At 32.3% G+C, this 20,155-nt stretch overlaps 1 protein-coding gene across 2 annotated transcripts in view; it reads left to right on the forward strand.

Moving 5' to 3' along the window:
• dtn (transmembrane protein 132C dtn) overlaps nt 1-20,155 on the forward strand; it is a 115,035-nt gene that overhangs the window by 82,534 nt on the left and 12,346 nt on the right. For both annotated transcript variants that reach the window (XM_068773466.1, XM_068773467.1), the window contains exons 2-7: nt 7,091-7,922; nt 11,656-11,802; nt 13,929-14,196; nt 16,025-16,168; nt 18,475-18,649; nt 19,575-19,723. In XM_068773466.1, the coding sequence (XP_068629567.1) occupies nt 7,091-7,922; nt 11,656-11,802; nt 13,929-14,196; nt 16,025-16,168; nt 18,475-18,649; nt 19,575-19,723 (1,715 nt within the window). The remainder of the gene's footprint in view (nt 1-7,090; nt 7,923-11,655; nt 11,803-13,928; nt 14,197-16,024; nt 16,169-18,474; nt 18,650-19,574; nt 19,724-20,155) is intronic.

Consider the following 20,155-nt stretch of genomic DNA (forward strand, 5'->3'; position numbering starts at 1 on the left):
TGTTCATTTCAGTTTCTTTACTATCTAAACGATGCAGATATATATTATAGATAATTTATTTATATATTTACTCTATATACTCTAAATTGAAGTTGAAATAGAAAAAAAACATGTATAAAAGGTATTATTATAAAATATTCAAATAATGGATAGAAAATGAGTTTCTAAATATAGTAATTTATTTTCATTTATACTTAATAATGAAACGTAGAACATTAATAGGCACGCGATAGTTTTCTGATAATACTAAATATCACACACGTACAATTTTTCCCTAATGATATCCGTTTTTATTAAAGGAAAAGCCGTGTTATTTTGTATGCGATAGTGCCCTGACGGGGACTAAATTGTTCGGCCTGATATGTTGGAGTCCATTAACGTGTAAATATTTATTCATTTGTCACACGGGTTTCGCCTCCGGGACTTACTTTTGTTGTTGGTAGCTGATATGTTTGATTTCACAGCATGAAGGTTAATTTCGAAATGTTTCGAACAAATAGTATCTTTTTTAACAATCGAGTAATCCTGACTTAATTTTATTGACGTAAATACTAACAATAGAAACTTTTTTTTAGATTATACTAGTATAGTAACAAATTATGGCTTTTCAGACATTTTTATCATCATCATCAGTTTAGCGGTCGGACTTTCACTACTATAGCTATCTGCATTATGTCTTAAAGCGGCTATTTGTTCTGCGCGCTATGTGGCCTGGTCACTGCTGCTTCATTGCCAATCCTCTGGGCTATGTCGATTGGTTTCGTATGTCTACGGATCTCCTGATTTTAAATGATATTAATTAATTCAACACCTTGTGTAACTGAAGAATAAAATGTGATTTTAACAATTTTCTTCTAGTGCAAATTTTATATAAATATTCGTTGTACTTTATAATAAAAGTTGTATTAAAATTTCCAAGTAAACCTAGTTTATAAGTATCAATAAAAGGTTTTGAAATAAACAACACTGAAAAATTAATGTATTTTTCCAGTGAACATAAATGTAAAAGTTAAGATGAAAACGTTCAAAAATTGTGAAACTCAAACGGCTCCGGGCTAAATGGGAAAAGAGTGTTGTTAAAGTATAAACTGGTACTATACAACCAAAAAAGCGAATCGTTGAAACTTTATCTGCTTTATCGTTCAGTTTATCGGTTTCAAACACAAGTAATGTTACTTAAAAATGGTTTTAACAATACCACATGCAATACGTTTTAAGTTATCTCAGATTAGAGAAAATATATTAACAAGTTAAACATTCTTATTGATTTTTAAAGATATCAGCGGAAATTTAAAATAAAACAAAAGATGGTTTCTTATTAAACATTTTAGACATTTCAACAGAATATTGCTAGAATTATGTAACTCGACAAAAATTCAAATAAATAATGTTGCAATTCTAGAAATCTATGATGTATACATATGTACATATAAACACGCATGGTGTTTGACTATCGGTGTAAAAACTTTAAAAGGGTGAATATATATTATAATTAAGCGATATTACAACGCGATCTCGAATACAATTTTGTATATATTAAAATCTTTAGGCATTTACACGCACATTTGAATCTTCAATTATTTTAATATTATAAGTAGTAAGTTACCAACGGCTCGGAATACTAATCTTCTAAGAACAGCCAGCCAGATACTCAACAGTTTAACTATTTTTTATTTGTACATTATAATATTAACCGTGAAAATAAGTCTACGAACCAATTCCTACACATTTCGATCAACTAAAAATTATTGAATGATATAATAAGATTATTATAACAATTTAGTTTTAGTTTTAGATTTAAAATTAAGAAAAGGAAGGTTAAAGATATCTTGTGGTACTTTATTATATAATATATGGATAGAATCAGACCTATGAAAGAAGATTTTTTAAGACTCGTGGACCTATGTATACAACAAACTGACTATACAACTATTTAAAGTCTCTAAAAGTAATATGTGCTATACCCATGTTGTAATCTATTTGAATACATAGTTTAAAAGATTTGTCGCCGTGTTTGCAAAATAAGAAACGACAAAGAAACAAATAATGTAACTGCTTTGTATCAAACAAATAACAGATCGTATTTATATTAATTAAATAGGAATCTTCGTTCTACGTCATTTAATGCTATTGTTATCAATGTTTTATTGACCTACTGGCATATGCTCTACTGATGGGTACATTATTGTTAACCATCCTTTTTGCCACTGTTTTTTCTTATCTATGACGGAGAAATGTATGTTAAAAATTATACTAATTCATGATTAGTGGCTTTTTAATCATGTATATCTTTTATGGAATTTTGGAAAATTTCAGTTTAAATTCATGTTAATTTTTAATCAAAACTACACATTTACTTAATGTTTATTAATTTAAACGTTTCAACACGTTAAAGAATTTTAAAGTTTATACACTGTATAAGGATCCGAACGGGAAGGAAGCAATCTTTTAAATTCAGCGATTAATAATTCATCAGAAAATATTTTTCTAAAATTAAGTTTGAGATATAATTACTCTTTTGCTAACAAGTGTCAAAAAATTTTTAATTTTGTCTTTTTCCTCTAGGATAATTAACATTAATATGAGGTATCATGTAGGTATCCTTCATTATAAATAAACATATCGGCAGATCCCCATATATTTTTAATTGCACTACTTTAGTTTGGTTGCCTTCCATATGTTTTACTTGGATTAGTAAGTATAATCAAAAATGTTTTTTCGGACTTAAGTTACCACGACTACTTGAAAGATTTATTTTTAATTAGTTTATATAAGACATTTTAAATAACTGACAAGACGATAAAAAATTAAACGTGTAAATAAGTAAAATAACTAGTAAAATTACTCTCGCACGAAATCTCTTGCTATTTAAGATTAAGTACGGAGCCGTGTATCCGAGATTAGTGGCTGTCACAATCGTTAGAAATGCATCATGGTGGCCTGACGTGGGACGCCCGCAAGACCCACGTCTACGTCGTTCGGACAAGTAAACTATACTAGACATTTTAAGATTTAGTTTACCGTGCTGTATATACATACATTAAATTCTGTTTTATTAAGTAAAATATTATTAAATACGGCAATAAAAGCTCGGTAAACAGATAATAATAATACCGACATTTCTTACTTTACTATCCTAAGAGGAGGTACAACGATTTCGGCAGCTTTATAATACAGGGTGTTTAGTTATATGTGATATTTAAACGGGTAAAATTTAAATCAAATAATGCATAATAAACACTCTCCAAAATTGAATAGAGTCACAAATAATAAATAACGTAATGATATCTGACGTTTGCCAGCGATTTAAATAATTATAATAAACGGATAATAGAGGTATGCTATAAATTGCTTTACAACTAAGAATATTGTTAAAGTGATCACAAAAATGACGAGCTGTAGTAGCCTAGCGGCAGAAGACTTAGACTTGCAATCGAAGGTCGCGGATTCGATTCAAGGAATACTATCTTATATAATTCATACTTTTTGCATTAATTATATAGAATTGCCACTGCTCACAAAGAAGTTTTCAGAAGTTGGGCAGCAGGGTCCTCTGTCCTCCCAAAGAAATCTTGGGGGGGAGGCCTGTAACTTGCAGTCAAAAATGAGGGCTGAAACGACAATGACAACGATTATAGCAAGAACAAGCGTTTTTAAATTTCGAACTACCGCATATTAAAAGTAAATATTGTTTACTGTCCATGGAAACTTTGTACTGCCGTAAGTTATTAATCGCATCCGTTAGAAAATATAAATGAACGTAACATACTTTTCAATAAACAGTTTATATAGAATTATTAAAAATAATTGTAAAACATTTAAAGTTTTTTCTGAGAAAGAATATGTGTAGATAGAATTATGTGCAATTTATAAATATGTAATAATTAAATTTTATAACAATGTGAGTGAATGAAATAAATTTAACGATCTCTTGCATTCATTATTATGAATTGGCCAATTACGTATTATTCCAAAACTATAGTCCCGATTATATTCTGATCAATGGTAAGAAATACAACGAGTTTCAACGTATGTATACAATAGAACTCATATTAATTATTCTGTAGATTTGTAGGATGCCTTTTGAGCTTGGCATTGAACCGAATAAAAGCTGGCATTGAAACCCTGACCGCTTCAATAGAGTAATGCGATACGCCGGATAATTACGGTATGAAGGCTACGTACGTTGTCGTCTGCATCTCTTTTGTCAAATAATCTGATTTAAGTTCTTTTTTTTTTTGACCGGGCTTAGACTGCTGCTCTATTGGTGTTTGCAGATTCTGGGGGTTCGAGGCAGCGCCGAGCCTAAAACCACTTTTAGGTAACAAAGCTCGAAGTCTTTCTGGGACCTGCTGCATACTACTGTTTCACTGAATTGAAAGGCCGCCGCCCTCTTAGATTGCTTAGGCGGACGCTCTATGATGATGATATTAAACGTAAATAACATAGATATTACATGAAAAACAAAATATACATGCTCGTAATACGTACATTTGTCTTTAAAAATCCCAGACATAACGCGTAGCACATTACGTACAGTCCTCGGGAGGGATTGAAAGCTTCGAGATATTTCCTCGTTCCTAAGTTTGTCACGTGTTGAAGCTTTATATTATCCTCGGTAGCACCTACGCATGAAATTGTATTTTGCGTTACAATGTTTTATTTCTATATTAAATTAGGTCACAGCCATCTTAGAGATGCACATATAAATTTTTTTATATATTTTTATTATCAAAGAAACTTTATTTAAAAAAAATGTATAACGTGACAAGCATGTAAAAATGATATTATTAAATTATAATTGTTTACATTGTGTTGACTGTTAATAAATAAAACCAATAATCATAGACAGCAAAATCTTTTGTTTGTGGCTTTTAAATTGGTGATATTTGTACATTATTTGTACATATTTGTACATATACGGAAATAAAAATAGACTTCCATGTAATCTGTAAGAATTCTCCTCCTCGCTTGCATTTTTGTCCTCAATCCTGAGAGTTGTTACGTCACAAGGTTCCGCCTTATGATCTCACGCCATTGGTCCCGATATTTCACTACATGTATGGAATTGTATACTATGAAATCCAGTATGTTGCGGATCTGAACAGTCCACCGTAATGGTTTGCGTCCACGTGCTCTTTTACCCGCTAATGTTCTGTTAATCATTAGTTTATTCAGGTTGTCGGTCAACCCTAACTTTAACCTCTAAAAAGAGCGTAATGCGACTGCCGCTGTCAGAAGAACAATTACCACAGAAGCCCATCGAATTGCTCAAACACAGATTACCATTAGTCGCAATATTTATAATTTTCAAAGTACTGTGTTATATTTTGTCTAAAAGTACAAACATATATGTTATTTAATAATTTTATATCTTTATATTATATATTAGGTAATTTTTGCATTTATATAACAGTGGATCACACCTCTAACACCCACAATAGGACACTAGGGCGTTTTATCATAGAATAAGTTTTATCCCTCCGTTTGAATTATTCATTTAAGAAGAGTGTGACAGTCGCAATGAATTCTGAGAAGAGCTCATATCGCATGGAAACGTGACACATATCCGTGGCTGAATGCGCGCGTTGAGAGACGAGATGAGATTATCAGACTGCTCACTGCCTCCGAGATGGCGTAGACTTTGTCAAATAACCTCCATTTTCGCCGCATATTGTTAAATTGATTTAAATTAAAATTATTCACATCTCTTTATAAAGTTTAAAATTAAACATCCATCCACTCTACGGTTGGCATATAATACAAACTAATAATCTGGATAAGATCATTAAAAATAAATAAACCTATAATATTGAAATCATTACTTTTTATTATAAGTTTTTATTATAGTTATCAAATAGTATGTAAAAGAAAAATCTGGATAAAAATACTTATTTAATAATTAAAATAATTATTAAACAATTAAGTAAATCATATATTTATAAGATTCTTATATCTATTGTAATGGCTCCGACAGCTCACTGCCCAAAAGCCTCCCCCAAAGGCATCTATGGGGAGATTTACCATAATCGCCACGCTTGGCAGGTGGGGTGGCGATCGCAGTGTAGTATGATGTTACGCAGACGCTGCTGCTCATTCTCTGAAACTTGTTTGTTACCCATGGCAATCCTATATAATTAATATACAAAGTTTGAATTACATAAGACTGCATCTCGGAGATCGAACCGAGTAATGTGCTGAGTGTTAGGCTCATTTAAATATGATTAATCAATTCGAAACTTAATAATTTTAAAAAAGTTATTTCACAAACCGTGTTTGTTGTAATGCTTTTTTAAACGCAACATTGTCAGTTCTGTTTTCTGTTGTGTAAATGAATAATGTTAATACTTTTGCAACACGAAAACAAGCAATATAGAATACATATAATTAGCCGGGTAAAAAAACTGGATTTAAAAAAATTATGTCACAAACACTCAGCGATTGCCCTTACTACGAGTATTTTACTATACTATAAAAATAGATAGAGTTTAATTAAATTTAACCGGGGATATTTGAACTACATGTCATTTAAATAACATAAATACATATACGAGTATACGGTCTACTTAATTGTTCTTTTAAAGTTTAAAAAAATGAATATTAAATATTTCGTTTGAATCGATGTTACGTAATTAATCATTGCCTTTTATTTTCTCCACGTAAAACTTTATATAAGACAAACGGTTAAATTTGTCCCACTGTTTGTAAACACAAAGCGAGAGCGTATTGTCACATAGAAACAGGAATGCAGTTGGCGCAATGCCAGAGTTTCTTTTAAGTGTCCATTTCCTAACACGTACATTACGAAGAAATTGGAATTTTTAAAGATATTTGACTTATTTTTATTTGACTGCGATTTATGAGTTTTAATCTATACTAAATTAAAGAAAAATAATTCCATGGAACAAAGAAAATTAAGGAATTAATGAAATGAATCTATTCCGAAATATTTCAAAGTTCATCGTCATGTCAGCCGATAGACGCTGAGGCCACATTCAAAGATCGCTACAATGACCGATCTTAAGCTGGCAATCTAATCGTTTGTTACTTACTTAAAAATACAAATATTAACGTATAATTTTATTTCCAGGAGCGGTGCTCGCAGTCGAAGTACACTTCGAAAATAAGGACAGCGGGTTCTTTCTAAAGCATACGGCAAGATGGAATGGCGCGGGTCCGCCTCCGGAACCGGTCGGGACTGCATTACCGGGCGCTTTACTCTCTCTCGATCGGTTCACCGTGCTCCAGGGCTCCGCACCAGCTTCAGTTCGCGCGACTTACGGTCCATTCTCAACTAAGCAGACTGTACCAGCACGATACGCAGTACCCGATCCTTTAGAGCCTCCTCGGAGGAATGCAACGCTGTTGGAGTTGCAAGACGCGACAGCACACAGATTAGACGTTTCTGCACATCTTGTATTCAGAGACCTTCCCCGTGATGCTCCTGTACTCCGTGTTCTCTTTCATACTGGTGGTGAAGGAGGTACTCGCCGTGCAGCCACTCGACCCAGGCGTGTCTGTATAACGCTACACGCGAGTATTGGTACTAAAACCTTGACAGCATCTTGTGGACCCGAAGGCGAAGAAGGCGCATGCTTGGCAGAGCTAACGGTACCTGCTGCTTGGTGGCCTGCTGACGGAAAAGGCAAAAGACCGCCAAAAAATGTTCGATTGGCTTACAGTGCTGCTGAAGCCAGTAGTGGAGAGAGTCAGGAAGGTGCTTGTGGAAGAGTGTCGGTACAACCGGCATGGCCTTTAGGTTCCGTGACGCTCGCCGGTGCTCGTGCTGGATACCGCGAAGCTCGAGCTGGTGATACTGCCCTCCTTCTGCCTCGCGCGCCTCTTTATCCTCACTCTCGATTACATTTACCATTCGTCATACGTCGAGACGCAAGTCACTCCATTGGTCACGTCGTTATAAGGTTAGTAAAACAAAAAACTTTTTATTTTTATTTTATCATCATTATTATCATCATGTCAGTTGTAGGACGTCCACTGCTGGACTGATACCTCCCTCATAGATTCTTTACGGGGCCGGTATCAAGCAGTCTGGATTCAGTGTCTTCTGACAACCTTTACAATATCGTCTGTACCCTTAGTGGATGGACCTCCTGCACTGGGGGGTTCGTAATCTCCATTTCAAAAGCGGCCATCTTTTTTTGTGCAATGTAGCCTGCCCACTGTAACATTAACTTGCCCATCCATAAAAAAAAAATATTATAACAATTCTACTCAACGTAATGTCTTCAAAGTGAAAGAATTTTTATATCAAATATTTTTAATGAAATGCTTCATTCATAATGAAAAAATAATTAATGTTTAATGAGATCTATAGTAAAGAACATCTGTTACTAAAACTAATACCATATAATTTTACCGAGGAGATAAATTATTAGATTAGTTCTAAGAATTACAACAACTTTTCTCCAGTCGGAAAATATTTTCAAGAACTTTGCTACTACTGTGTTATGTTACAATGTGTAAGGTAAACAGAATTAGAGATAACACGATTATGTCTCTCCGTCCGAATTAACTTTTATGTGGGTTTTCTAACGTGTTTTCTTAATAATATATGTTAGAAAGCTCTGTGCATGAAGAATAAAAATAATTCTTAATATAAACAATGCACTGTCGCTATTATGAATGCTTGCAAAATAAATGTATATGTAAAGCAATCATGGTTCGTAACGCGCTGTCACAAGTGTACTTGAGACGACGCGATGATGCCCATGTAGCGTTAGCTGTCACCAGCCATGTCTCTCGAGTTAACGTCAACAACTCGCCGTCTATTTTATTCATGTACCGAGAACGCATTAACAGACCCGTCGGCTTGATTTGACTTCCTTATTGTTTGTTCAAATTTCTACAGGATGATTGGTAATAGGTGTAAGAGGTTTAGAGTGATGAATGTCTATCTCATTTGCAGCCAAATTAATGTATCGTAGGTACTATTCAAAAAATAGAAGATTTCAGAAATAATGAATAACTTATTAATAACACAGTAAAATAAAGCGATTACAAAGTTGCATTTTAACATATTAAAAATAATTATTATTGTTATGTCCGTGCAGACTTTGTACTATTAGAAGTGAAAGGCCTGTGGTATTCTTATAGAAATGTTAAATTAATGTAACTAATTTCAGAATGATCATTTTATTTATGGCGATTGGAAATATGCAGGTACAAATGCATTAAATCTTCTTTGCTGACAAAAGAGATACACAGTAAGCCATTGAAAGCTTTCACACCTGTTACTAGTCACCCTGTATACAGTTTTACGTAGGCGGCATAGTTAATAAATACCACCTCCGCCAAATGACACCAACGTGAGAAGGAATTCTGTTAAGCATTGACGATAATAGCCCTTTAGCTCTGTGAATAACTTTTAACAACCATAGAGTTCAAAATGTGTGGAGCACCTGATGACGATCTGCATTTAGCGCGAAACCGGTGGCAAATTTCAAAAGTACTTGTCGCTGTTAACCTCGATGTTCTATTTTCAAACTTTTCAGATCCATGCCCTAATTCCTACAAACCACTTAACGCTAAAAGCTGGAACGGAGTAAGTTTTGTTCCACTTTATTGAAAGTCTAAAAGTAGTCAGTCTTTAATGAAAAACACACTGTTTTTAGATAAGTTTTACTTCTAATATTAATAGACAAATTAAAAATTGTTATATTTCTACTATTTTTATGAAATTATAATTTTTAGAGGATTTGGAAGTGACCGTGGGCAGCCACGAGAAAAAAACCGATTGCCGCAGGATCTTAAGGTTGACATCGGCTATATATGCGTGCTCTCATAAGATATGATATCGGAAATATGGTTCATTCGAAACATTAGCAACCAAGTTCCCTCCATTTAATATCTGATTCTTGATTTGATTTATTATGGCTGTGCAGAATTGATGGTTGCTGGAGCTTCTGGTGCGGAAGCCACGAACCGTAAACACTTGGTGGACACAAAGTGGATGGATGTTTGTCCACCATATAGGAGTCTTTTACGCATTCTTATTGAAAATCTAGAGGCGTGACCTATATAAAGAAGTAGACGTTCCGCAGTAGAAATTAAAATAATGAATAATCTAGGTTTCAAAAATAACATATATAGTTACTTACTTTTTACTTATTGTTCATTGCTTTTAAGTTAGATTTTCTCATATTTTACACAAGAATAACCCAAAAATTTTTCTACATCGGATATTTTATAATTACTACAAATATAGAGTTTTAAGTCATTTATGCAATGATTTCTAAAGAATATTTGTGTACATACATTGTAAGTATGAATAAATAGATATGGAAACGAACACAATTACCATAACTCATGAATTTTACTACCCTTTGTTATATTAGTTACATTGCGGCAGTCGGTAAACATCGAATCAAGGACATTTGAATTTTATTTATGCTTCAGCTTCTTGAATAGTCAAACGTGTTTTTAAATAGTTGCATAATAACAATTTTACCTACTCCCACATAATATATACTAAAATGTTAAGATAAAATATCGTGAATAACGTCGCCTATATTTAAGAATATATGTTTATCTATATTTATATTTGCTATCGATCTAGAATGTTTTATAATAATAACTTGTACACGTCATGACAATAATGATAGATCTCAATTTGATACTAAATAGGATGAAATTGAGTTTTTCCATAATGGCAACTATTAACCTAAAACTAGGAATGTTTTAAGCGCGTCCTAATCTGCGAAGAATCCACAAAAAACTTACACAATAGTACTGTAATTGCGCGTACTTTCGTTCTCCCTTTCACAATATCGTATAATTGTTATCATTTAAAAATCTTATACGCTGATGAAGATTTTTTTACAAGTTTTACTTTATAAACTTTTTGAATTTATTACATATAAATTTAGAAACATTACACAGGGGGTATTAAATTACCCGTAATTGTGTATGCCAACAAAATATTTATTAAAGAAGACTGGAGAAGGGTATAACAAGCTCAACTTTATTTCTATTGCTATAGGTGATAGACGTATAGCTTGCACACAGCACATGGCTCGCAGAACAGATAAGGGAGCCTAACTGGAACTTTAAGGTTCTAGAGTTGAGACCACGGACCGATAAGCGAATCGTAAAGAACGTCCTTTAAGCATACCCGAATTTGTTAAATTGTCAGAAGACGCTGGATGCAAGCCACTTTCAACTGGTCCTATTGGAAGTCTCTGAAACCAGAAGTGGACCTTTAACTGCTAAAATAATGATGATGAGACATAATCAATAAGATTTTAGACTTCGATATTAAAAATTAATGTGAAGAAACACTAGAAGAATATTTATGTTTTAATCTTTTTTGATATTCACAGTAATCGTCTTTTAACCCTTAATAACCTAGAGTTTCAATTTTGATACCAATCTTTTAAACCGAATGTTCACATTACTATTAGTTTTTTTATAGGTTGGGTGTACGTATTTTACTGTTGTAAAATATTCTTTCCAACAAAATTAAAAAAAAAATCTATTTTTCCCTTCATCTAGACCCTCAAGCAAACACAGTCATATTAAAAAAATCACTTTCGTAAATCAGGCTACTAAGGGTTAAATGTAAGGTTAAGGTTAGTGTATTTGTAGTATGATCTGAAATTGTGAAACAGCTATCAATGACTTTGTTTTTTTTTATAGAATAAAGGTTAAATCAGGATTGAGGTTAGTCAGTGTATCAGCTGCGAACTCCCACTGGGCAGTGACAGCTGAGGTGAAACCACGGGCGGCAACCGTCACTGCTACCCGCCTTGACCAACCGCTACGAGACGATGATGGACTCGACACGTAAGTATATAACCTTTACATCATTCAATGCATTACAAAGCCTAAATTGAATTTGAGAGCTTAAAATGAAACTGTATTTTACTGTATTATTCCTTAACAAAATCTGAAACGAAATAATATTAGTTTCAGAAATGACGAAATTTAAGTATTATTTATTTTATTAACCATATAGGATCATTAGCAATGACCATTTGTGTACGTCATACAAAGAATTTCAACGAAGTCCAATTTGATTGAAACTAAATTGAGATTCACCTCCCAAATCAACCTCAATATTAACCTACTTGAAAAGAGTTACGTATTTATTAAGTTTACAGTAAAAAGTACTCATGAAAATTAAATGTCTAATGTCCATGACGAGCCTACTCAAGTAAGGTGCCACGCTCGGATTTGTAGACGTTTTTGTATACTTGGAATAAACCGTTCAGAGAGGTAAGTCAAACTTCAAGAAGGAAATCACTCGCTCAATCCTACTCCGATGGGCAGCGTCCGAGAAACTCCGAAACATCTTCTTGTCAAAATACCGTACTATGTTGTCTATTATGACATACGGATTGGAGAGGAGTGAGCAATGGAGAACGTCATGCTTAGAGTTTCGCTGCGATTTCAAATAATAAAAGAAGAGATCCGCAAAGTCGTGGACGTAGCTCAAACAATAATTCATAATTGATGCCCCCCAAAACATGCTCTAACGACTTAAGTTAGTCGCGTTTTCAAATAAAACTCGTTTGTAGTGGAAGTAGGCAAATGCGAATGCAGACGGAGGCCGTTGGGTCCGAAAAGTTTTCGTATGTCGATCACGATCCAATAGACGCAGCGTGGGAAGGGCATCCACTTAGTGGATCTAAGACATAGTTGAGGTCGCCGAAATTCGTTGCATATAGGCACAAGACCGGTCATCTTGGCGATCTGTGGGGGAGGCCTATGCCTTGCAGTTAGCTTCTATTAGCGGAAAAAAATAAGAAGAAGAAGAAAGGAGATTTGTAAGCCATTTAAATATACTTGTAGCTTTATCCTATGTGAGTAAACATTATAAAAGTAAAGTAAATTACCAATACTATACAAACATCATTTACGTTATGTGAAAGAAACCAAAAAAGTCTTATTTACTTTAAGTAAAAAGGAAAAAATAGCGAGGTACACATGATTTCATACTTCCTACTAAATAATTATTTTCTTAGTGGTTAACATTTACGTAATTTTCATTACATTTAAAATATACTTGATATTTTTTTACAATTTCTTTTCGCATGTACAACGGTAGAATTTACGAATGGACGTGGTTTAACTATCTTTATTGCATCAGCGGTTCAACCATGATTGGCTAGTTTCCAGAACAAATTTAAAGGATCTATTCCGTTTCTATTTTCTCAAACCTTGCGTGAAGCCATTTAAATTTCACTTTGTTCCATTAAGTGGGTCGGCTGTCTCGGGAAATAAACGATCCTGACTTGCTGGAAAATAAGTAAATTCAAATAGAATGCGATTTAATTCGTATTAACCACTTTACAAACTTATGTAAAAATAATTTAGAATTATTTAAAATGAACCATACAGTATTAAACGTCTCAATTTAATGAAAAGAACATAGTCACATACATCGCAATTGTCAAAAAATTATTACAATTGTATTCGCTGATATATTACAAGTTTTTTTCGTTTTCTTGCAAATTTTTGATCTGTTGTGGAAGTTGTAAAATATGTGTATGGTGATTGATTATAGGTGTGAAGCTTTCAAGGATGTTGCTGTCAATTAATGTATGATACACCCTGTCCAAAAATCAATGGTTTCAGAAATATTAAATAACGTAACGAGCGCTATTAAATCTTTTACATCTATTTCCAATTACTTCGTATAATATTTAAAATACTCATATTATTTGAATATTGAAATAATATAGATAGTATTTTAAAACCATACTTTTGAGGATTAATATTACTTTTTCATTCTTTCGAATAGGCTCGTTATGCACTTTCAAAGTCATTGATATAATGTACATTTTAATATGTATTTATACATTGCATTATTGGTTGTAATTTTCTCCATATATTACTGCCATTAAAATTTAATTTTCTAATTATTTCTTTACTTTCGTATATTCTATTTAAATTCAACATCTGTTTAGTGACGTGGAAGAAAATAGCGGAGCAGGAGGACCTGGTTGGGAAGAAATTCTTACTTGGCTGGTAGAGGTAGGCGCCGAAGGAGAAGGGGACGCGGAAGGATCTGAAGGGGAATCGGGACGAGGCACAGCGCGCTTAACTTGGTCGGCAAAAGTTTCTTCATCATCCAGCACAGGATCTACAACAGAAGAAACACCACATGAGCACAGAGTGAACACGAGGCTTGACATTGAAAAGGATGACATTCAAGCAGTTCTCCCTATTTCAAAGGTAATTGATTAAAGCCGATTTTGTAATGTCAATTTATAAAACCAAATCAAATTACAGTGCGACTTTGTCTACTAAAAGATTTCATTAATACCAAATGTCGAAAATCTTAAAATTTATTAACATCGTAACAATAAATAACCAGAGGTGTAGTTTCCGTAATTAATGGGTCGAGAGAGACCTTCGTTTATTGCTGGAACTTTGGTTTATTGAGTTTAAAGCTTTTACTGAATGAGTCGTTATTTTGTTTTAAAATTTACGTTCGATTCGTTTAAGTAGTCAAATTTTATTTCCCCTTGATATCTTTTTAAATTCACATCGATGATGCAACTACATGCGGAAAAGGTTATACTCACGTAAATTAAAGCGCTCATTCGTTTTAAGACTTTTACTTTATTTTGTATTGTAACACTATTATTAAGAATACCAGATCACATAATGATTGTCCAGATGATCGTACCCATAAGAAGTTTGTTAATTGTCGTCTTGTTTATTTAAATCAAACTTTGCTGCAGTATATTTTTATTGTGTATGTTTAAACTAATTAAATACAACTAACTAAATTCATTCAAACTAGAGAGTATTTGTATGAGTGGCCGTCGTCGTGATAACTGTTTTAAATTCGTTTTAAAGTATTAAGAACTAAAAACATACTATAAACTCACTATAACATACATTTAAACACATTTACATATAAAGATTCTTTATCTTTCCATAAACATCTGGTACCATGTTAAGTCTAATTAAAACTATGTACAAAAAGATATCTTAAAGTGAAAGAAAATGTTGAAACAGTCCGTACATATTTTTGTATCGTGTCTATAAACCAAATAAAGGTAACTTTAAATCAAATATATGTTTTAATAATGAATAACATTTTAAACGAGTACCGTGTTAAAGAATCGTCATACTTTTTTGAAAAATAATTTCATAATTTGTCATTGCATATTTGAAATTTTGACTCGGTCTATAAGTAAAAATGCAAACTGGTATTTAATTGTTTAACTTAATGTTAAATCAACTATTTCTTGAATCTGATTACAAATCTACAAAATCTAATTACAAACCTTTTCTAAAGCTCTTTAAAAAATATATTATGTCAACAAAAAGAGATTAAATAGGTAAAAGAAGGTTGTAATTATAAAGTGTTATTAGTTGGCAATATTCTTTAAAATAAAACGACACGTGTGGCCTTTTCAAATATTACGTTAACTAAGTTATTGAATTATATTTGTTAAGTAGTTTATCTTCCGTCCGAGGGAGCCATTAATCCGGACCTAGCTAAGCCAATCTGCCCACTGATGGATGGACGGCGGGTCCGTGTGTATCTCTAACCGTCGATTAAAGCAATTGGTACAGATGATTGAAGTGTCCGTTATCGCGTGTTCCTAATTAATGCGCCGACTTGAACTAACTTGTACAACATTTCCCTGTATATTGACTAATAATAATCAATTGAGTTGTTTATCTCATGTCGTACTTTAACAAAAGACGCTTCTGTTATTTAATTTTGTAAACGTGCTCTTAATTATGAGATAGAAACTCTTTTGTGTTTTCTATAAGAATGATTTGTTTAAACTTTAGCGAATAAAATTATATCATAATGTAACATTTGATTTCGAATTAATTTTAATCGTTTTTAAACATTTTATCAAACTATTTAAACACATAACATTATTCAATTCTAAATGTTTATAGTATCATTACGAATTCAAATGAGCGACTTAATACCTCATTTACATAAAACTCGGAGCAAGTAAATGTAGCACGGAAAAAATAAATTTAGCGACTTATTAACACGCCACCGGTATTTATGTAATATTTTTTTTAGAATTGGGAAGTGTTGAACACGGCTGTGCTGACGGGGCGTCAGGTATCGCAGGCGATGAAGGTTCTGATAGTATCTCAGGCTGGACAGGTTGCTGATGTAACGCTACAGAGCTCCTGCCACTCCGAGGACGAGAGTGTCCTTAAGGTAAGTGCTTCATCCTTGTCGACAATACTTTGATATAATTGGGGGAGATATTTTTGAGATAACGTCTTTCATGTTAAGTAGGTAAGGTGAAGAGTTCATACTATGTCCCTAAGACGATGTTTATTGAGTGTTTATTTCACGGTGGTTTGTGTGTATGAAGTATTGATTAAATTATGCCAAACGATTTAAAGATTAATTATTTATTAAAAAAATTTTGTTGCTATCCTACATTTTTTAATTCACGAAATACTATTTGTGACATCATAAGGTTATTAATAACGATATCTTTAGTTAAAAAGATATTAATTTTAAATTTATACTGCACTGCGTTTATTAAACGACACTATTTCAATAGTCTTAGAAAACAAACTGTAGAGTAAAAAATATTAATTATATTTTATTAACATGTGTCCAACACTAAAAATGTTAAAGAGCAGTAATATTGTTAACACACATACACATACAAGGCTCAAAGCTTATGTATTTAGTTATGAAACAGTTTCTGTACGTTTTTCACAATATTCTATATTCTTTAAACTTTTATTCAAGTTTGTTTTTAAGAATCTTTTGTATTCAAATTATGTAGAGTTTTACATCTTTGTTAAAATTAACAGTTAATAATATACATAATCTTTGAAAATATATTAATAACATTTATATATTAATAACATTCACTATATAATTTAAATACATTAATAACAAAAATTAAAAATAATATATGAAATGAAAAGGCTACTATAACATTTTATTGAATTGTATATAAACGTAGAGTAAATGGGACCGACTTCTTAATAACATCATGTAAAATAATATCTACATAATAATATCATGGTTATAAATAAAAAAGTTATAATTATTTTGCCCGTTAAAATATAGAAAATTGTTATTACAGGTCTTTTTATTTAAGACCCCAGATGTAAAATGAGGCATTCTATACTGTTTACAAATGTGTAATTTTCAGTACGACTTGTTTCTAGAGATGAGGCAAGAAGGTTTAGTTTAAAAAAACAATTTTGTTATAAAGAAACTACAGATTATGTCTTTGTTGGTATCCGAGTATATTCAAACCGCTTGAATACAATCTGATAAAAGCATAATAGTAAACAGCGGTTTACATATATACTTCTATTTACGTAATATTTGGCAAAATGCCTATTGCCCTCTAGCTTCTTTAGCGAGCAGTATATTTAAACGATTTGTGGTGTGTAACCCTCTGCAAAGGTTTAATATGTTTAAGTAAATAAAAGTTTGAATTTATATAAATGTTAGAGTATGAATTTCCTGAATCATTTTTATTTTTGGGAAATAAAATTTATTATTATTTACTCTTTTTACATATTGCGTATAGAGGAGTGCAAAAATAAGGCAAGAGTGTAAATGTAATGGAAATTTATACAAAATAAAAAAAAATTACATTATAATTACAATACTTATTGTCTAATTATTAATAAACACATTAAAATAAATAGGAGTATATAGATTATATCCTGTTAAAACATACAATATATACATTACACATATATCTACTATATAATAGCGAGCAGTAGTAGCCCAACGTAAGGACTCAGACTTACGATCGTGTGTCGCAGGTTCGATTATCGGGATTCGAACTACATTCCAAAAGTCTTGTATATAATTCACACTTCGTGTGTTAATTATATTGGATTGCTATTGCTCACAAACAAGTTTTCAGTGGACGGGTAACAGCATTCTCCAATCAGCCTGCTAAGCGAGGCTATTATGGTTTATCACCCCATAGATATCTTAGGGGGAGGCTTAAGCCTTGCACAGGGCTTCTTTGGGTTGAAATAACAATAATACTACATAATTAGATCGATTCTTTCGCCAACTGGTCTCGAAACTTCCTCTCTGATTCCGAGCGGATTCACAGAAAGAATTTATGACTGTTCGTTTTTTTTTATTTTAGTAATGAAAATAAAATAAGAATATACACTGAGACTACCAATTTTGGTTATGGAATGCAAAGAAAACCTGAAACCTAATTACTATTGAAACATGTACACTTTTTAATAGTTTTTAAATAATTGTTACTTTCGCACCAATTCAATACAAATATTTGAATACTCATCAGGTAGGAAATGGCTATACATTCAGAATAATGTAAATTATTCTTTTGATATAGTTTTTTGTATTATACAAATATAATGTAATGTAATAACATGACAAAATCAATATGAGTTATGTTTATGCTGTGAGAGTTAACATATTATTAAGTGAAATAAAACAAATTACCTTTTGTAATAGTATTTGAGCGAATTATAATTAAAAACGATGTTTTTGTTCAGGTTTCATCATCCTGTAGTTCAGTGTACGTAGATGGTTCTGAGATCCGGGGCTCGTCGAACGCGTCTGTAATTGTCAAATACGGTACTTATACGGGTCTTGCCCGTTTCACCGTTTGGATGCCTGAGTACCCACTCGAGATCGACGTAGACGACAACCGCCTCTCGCAAATCAAAGGTATGACGATGAAATATTTGCAAAGCACTTCTAACCTCCCTTTATACGTAATGACTTCAAATTAGAACGATGAATGTTTTTGTTCTGCTCTAGACTATTTTTGCTACGTTTCCTTAAATAAAAACTATGTGAATATATAAATATATATCTTGAGTGCAAATACAGTCATAAAAATGTAGAAGTTAAACGGCGGGTGGCTCTTTTAAAAGTTAAGTGCCTATTCATAACCGGCAGTTGCGCATGTAGAAATTTAAAATACTGTAAAAGACTAGAGTTGCGTGGGAAAATCTTACATTCATAATCATGAATGCATGCAATTTTGCAACTTCGTTTCTATTAAAACACCCGAATGACCTATATAAAGTGCCATTGGACGATTTAAAAGCGTAATTGTTTAGTTTTTTGTAAATATTTCTGAATCGATTTTTAATATTTTTTGTCTTAATAATTATATCTATGCTTTAAAATAAATATTTAAAAATTGTTATTATACCATCACGACAACAGATAACGGAGGATATCTTTAAAACGTTTAATTAGACATAATTATAAATAACCGGAAAGACTGCCTTTTAAATATTGTCTTGGAAATCTGACGACACCCTCATTGACTCCCACATTCTATGGCCGAAATGATGATGATTAAGGTTACCGATTCTTTTGCATATTTAAGGGGGTGGGTGTGCCTAGCAACGGATGTCCTACCGCTGAAACAATAATGATAACTATAATTTTCTGACTTCCTTTGATTTTAAAATGATTCTAATTGAAAATATTATTATGTAAAAAAAATTATTTTTCTTTACCATTCAGTTCACAGTAAGAGATATTAAACGAGTTCGTAAGCTAGCTTTGGTCATTTTCTTCAACACTATCTTAACTAACTTCATGACTAAACAGCGTGTACATTTATTTACAATCTTAGGTTGGAAAGTGTCAGAGGACTCAAACGCGAAAGATAGATTGAAGCGTTCACTGTCATCAAGGGGATGGGGTGGCGCGAGACCAGACGGCAGCAACTCTCTAACCGACCAACGAACTTGCCGGCTGAGATATCAACAAAGCAATGTCGAGGTTTGTAAAGAAACAATATTACCTTAACAAACAAAAAAAAACATATGTTGGCAGAAGAACCATTGTCTTGACATGGAATTGGAGGCTTGCCAAAAGTTAAACGATTAAACATTATACGCATTCTGAATTTTATTACTTGCTTCGACAATAAACTTCAATACCTTACTGACTTTTCTACTTACTGGATATTATTTAAGTCATAGAGTATGTATTCTTATGAAGTCGTATGTGTTAATAATTTTTTTAGAGCGCTGAGAAAAAAAATCGTATGTGTCCACAGTTAGTGTTACGCGATATTTAAAATTACAAAACTTTTTTTTTATATATACACATATATACATATATATATATATATATATATATATATATATATATATATATTATATATTATATATATATATATATATATATATATATATTGTCTAAACATTT

The sequence above is a fragment of the Battus philenor genome, unplaced genomic scaffold, assembly GCF_028537555.1.
Source record: "Battus philenor isolate CCGP_79_NKW_IND1 unplaced genomic scaffold, ilBatPhil1.0.hap1 SCAF_6, whole genome shotgun sequence".
Classification (NCBI taxonomy): Eukaryota; Metazoa; Arthropoda; class Insecta; order Lepidoptera; family Papilionidae; genus Battus; species Battus philenor.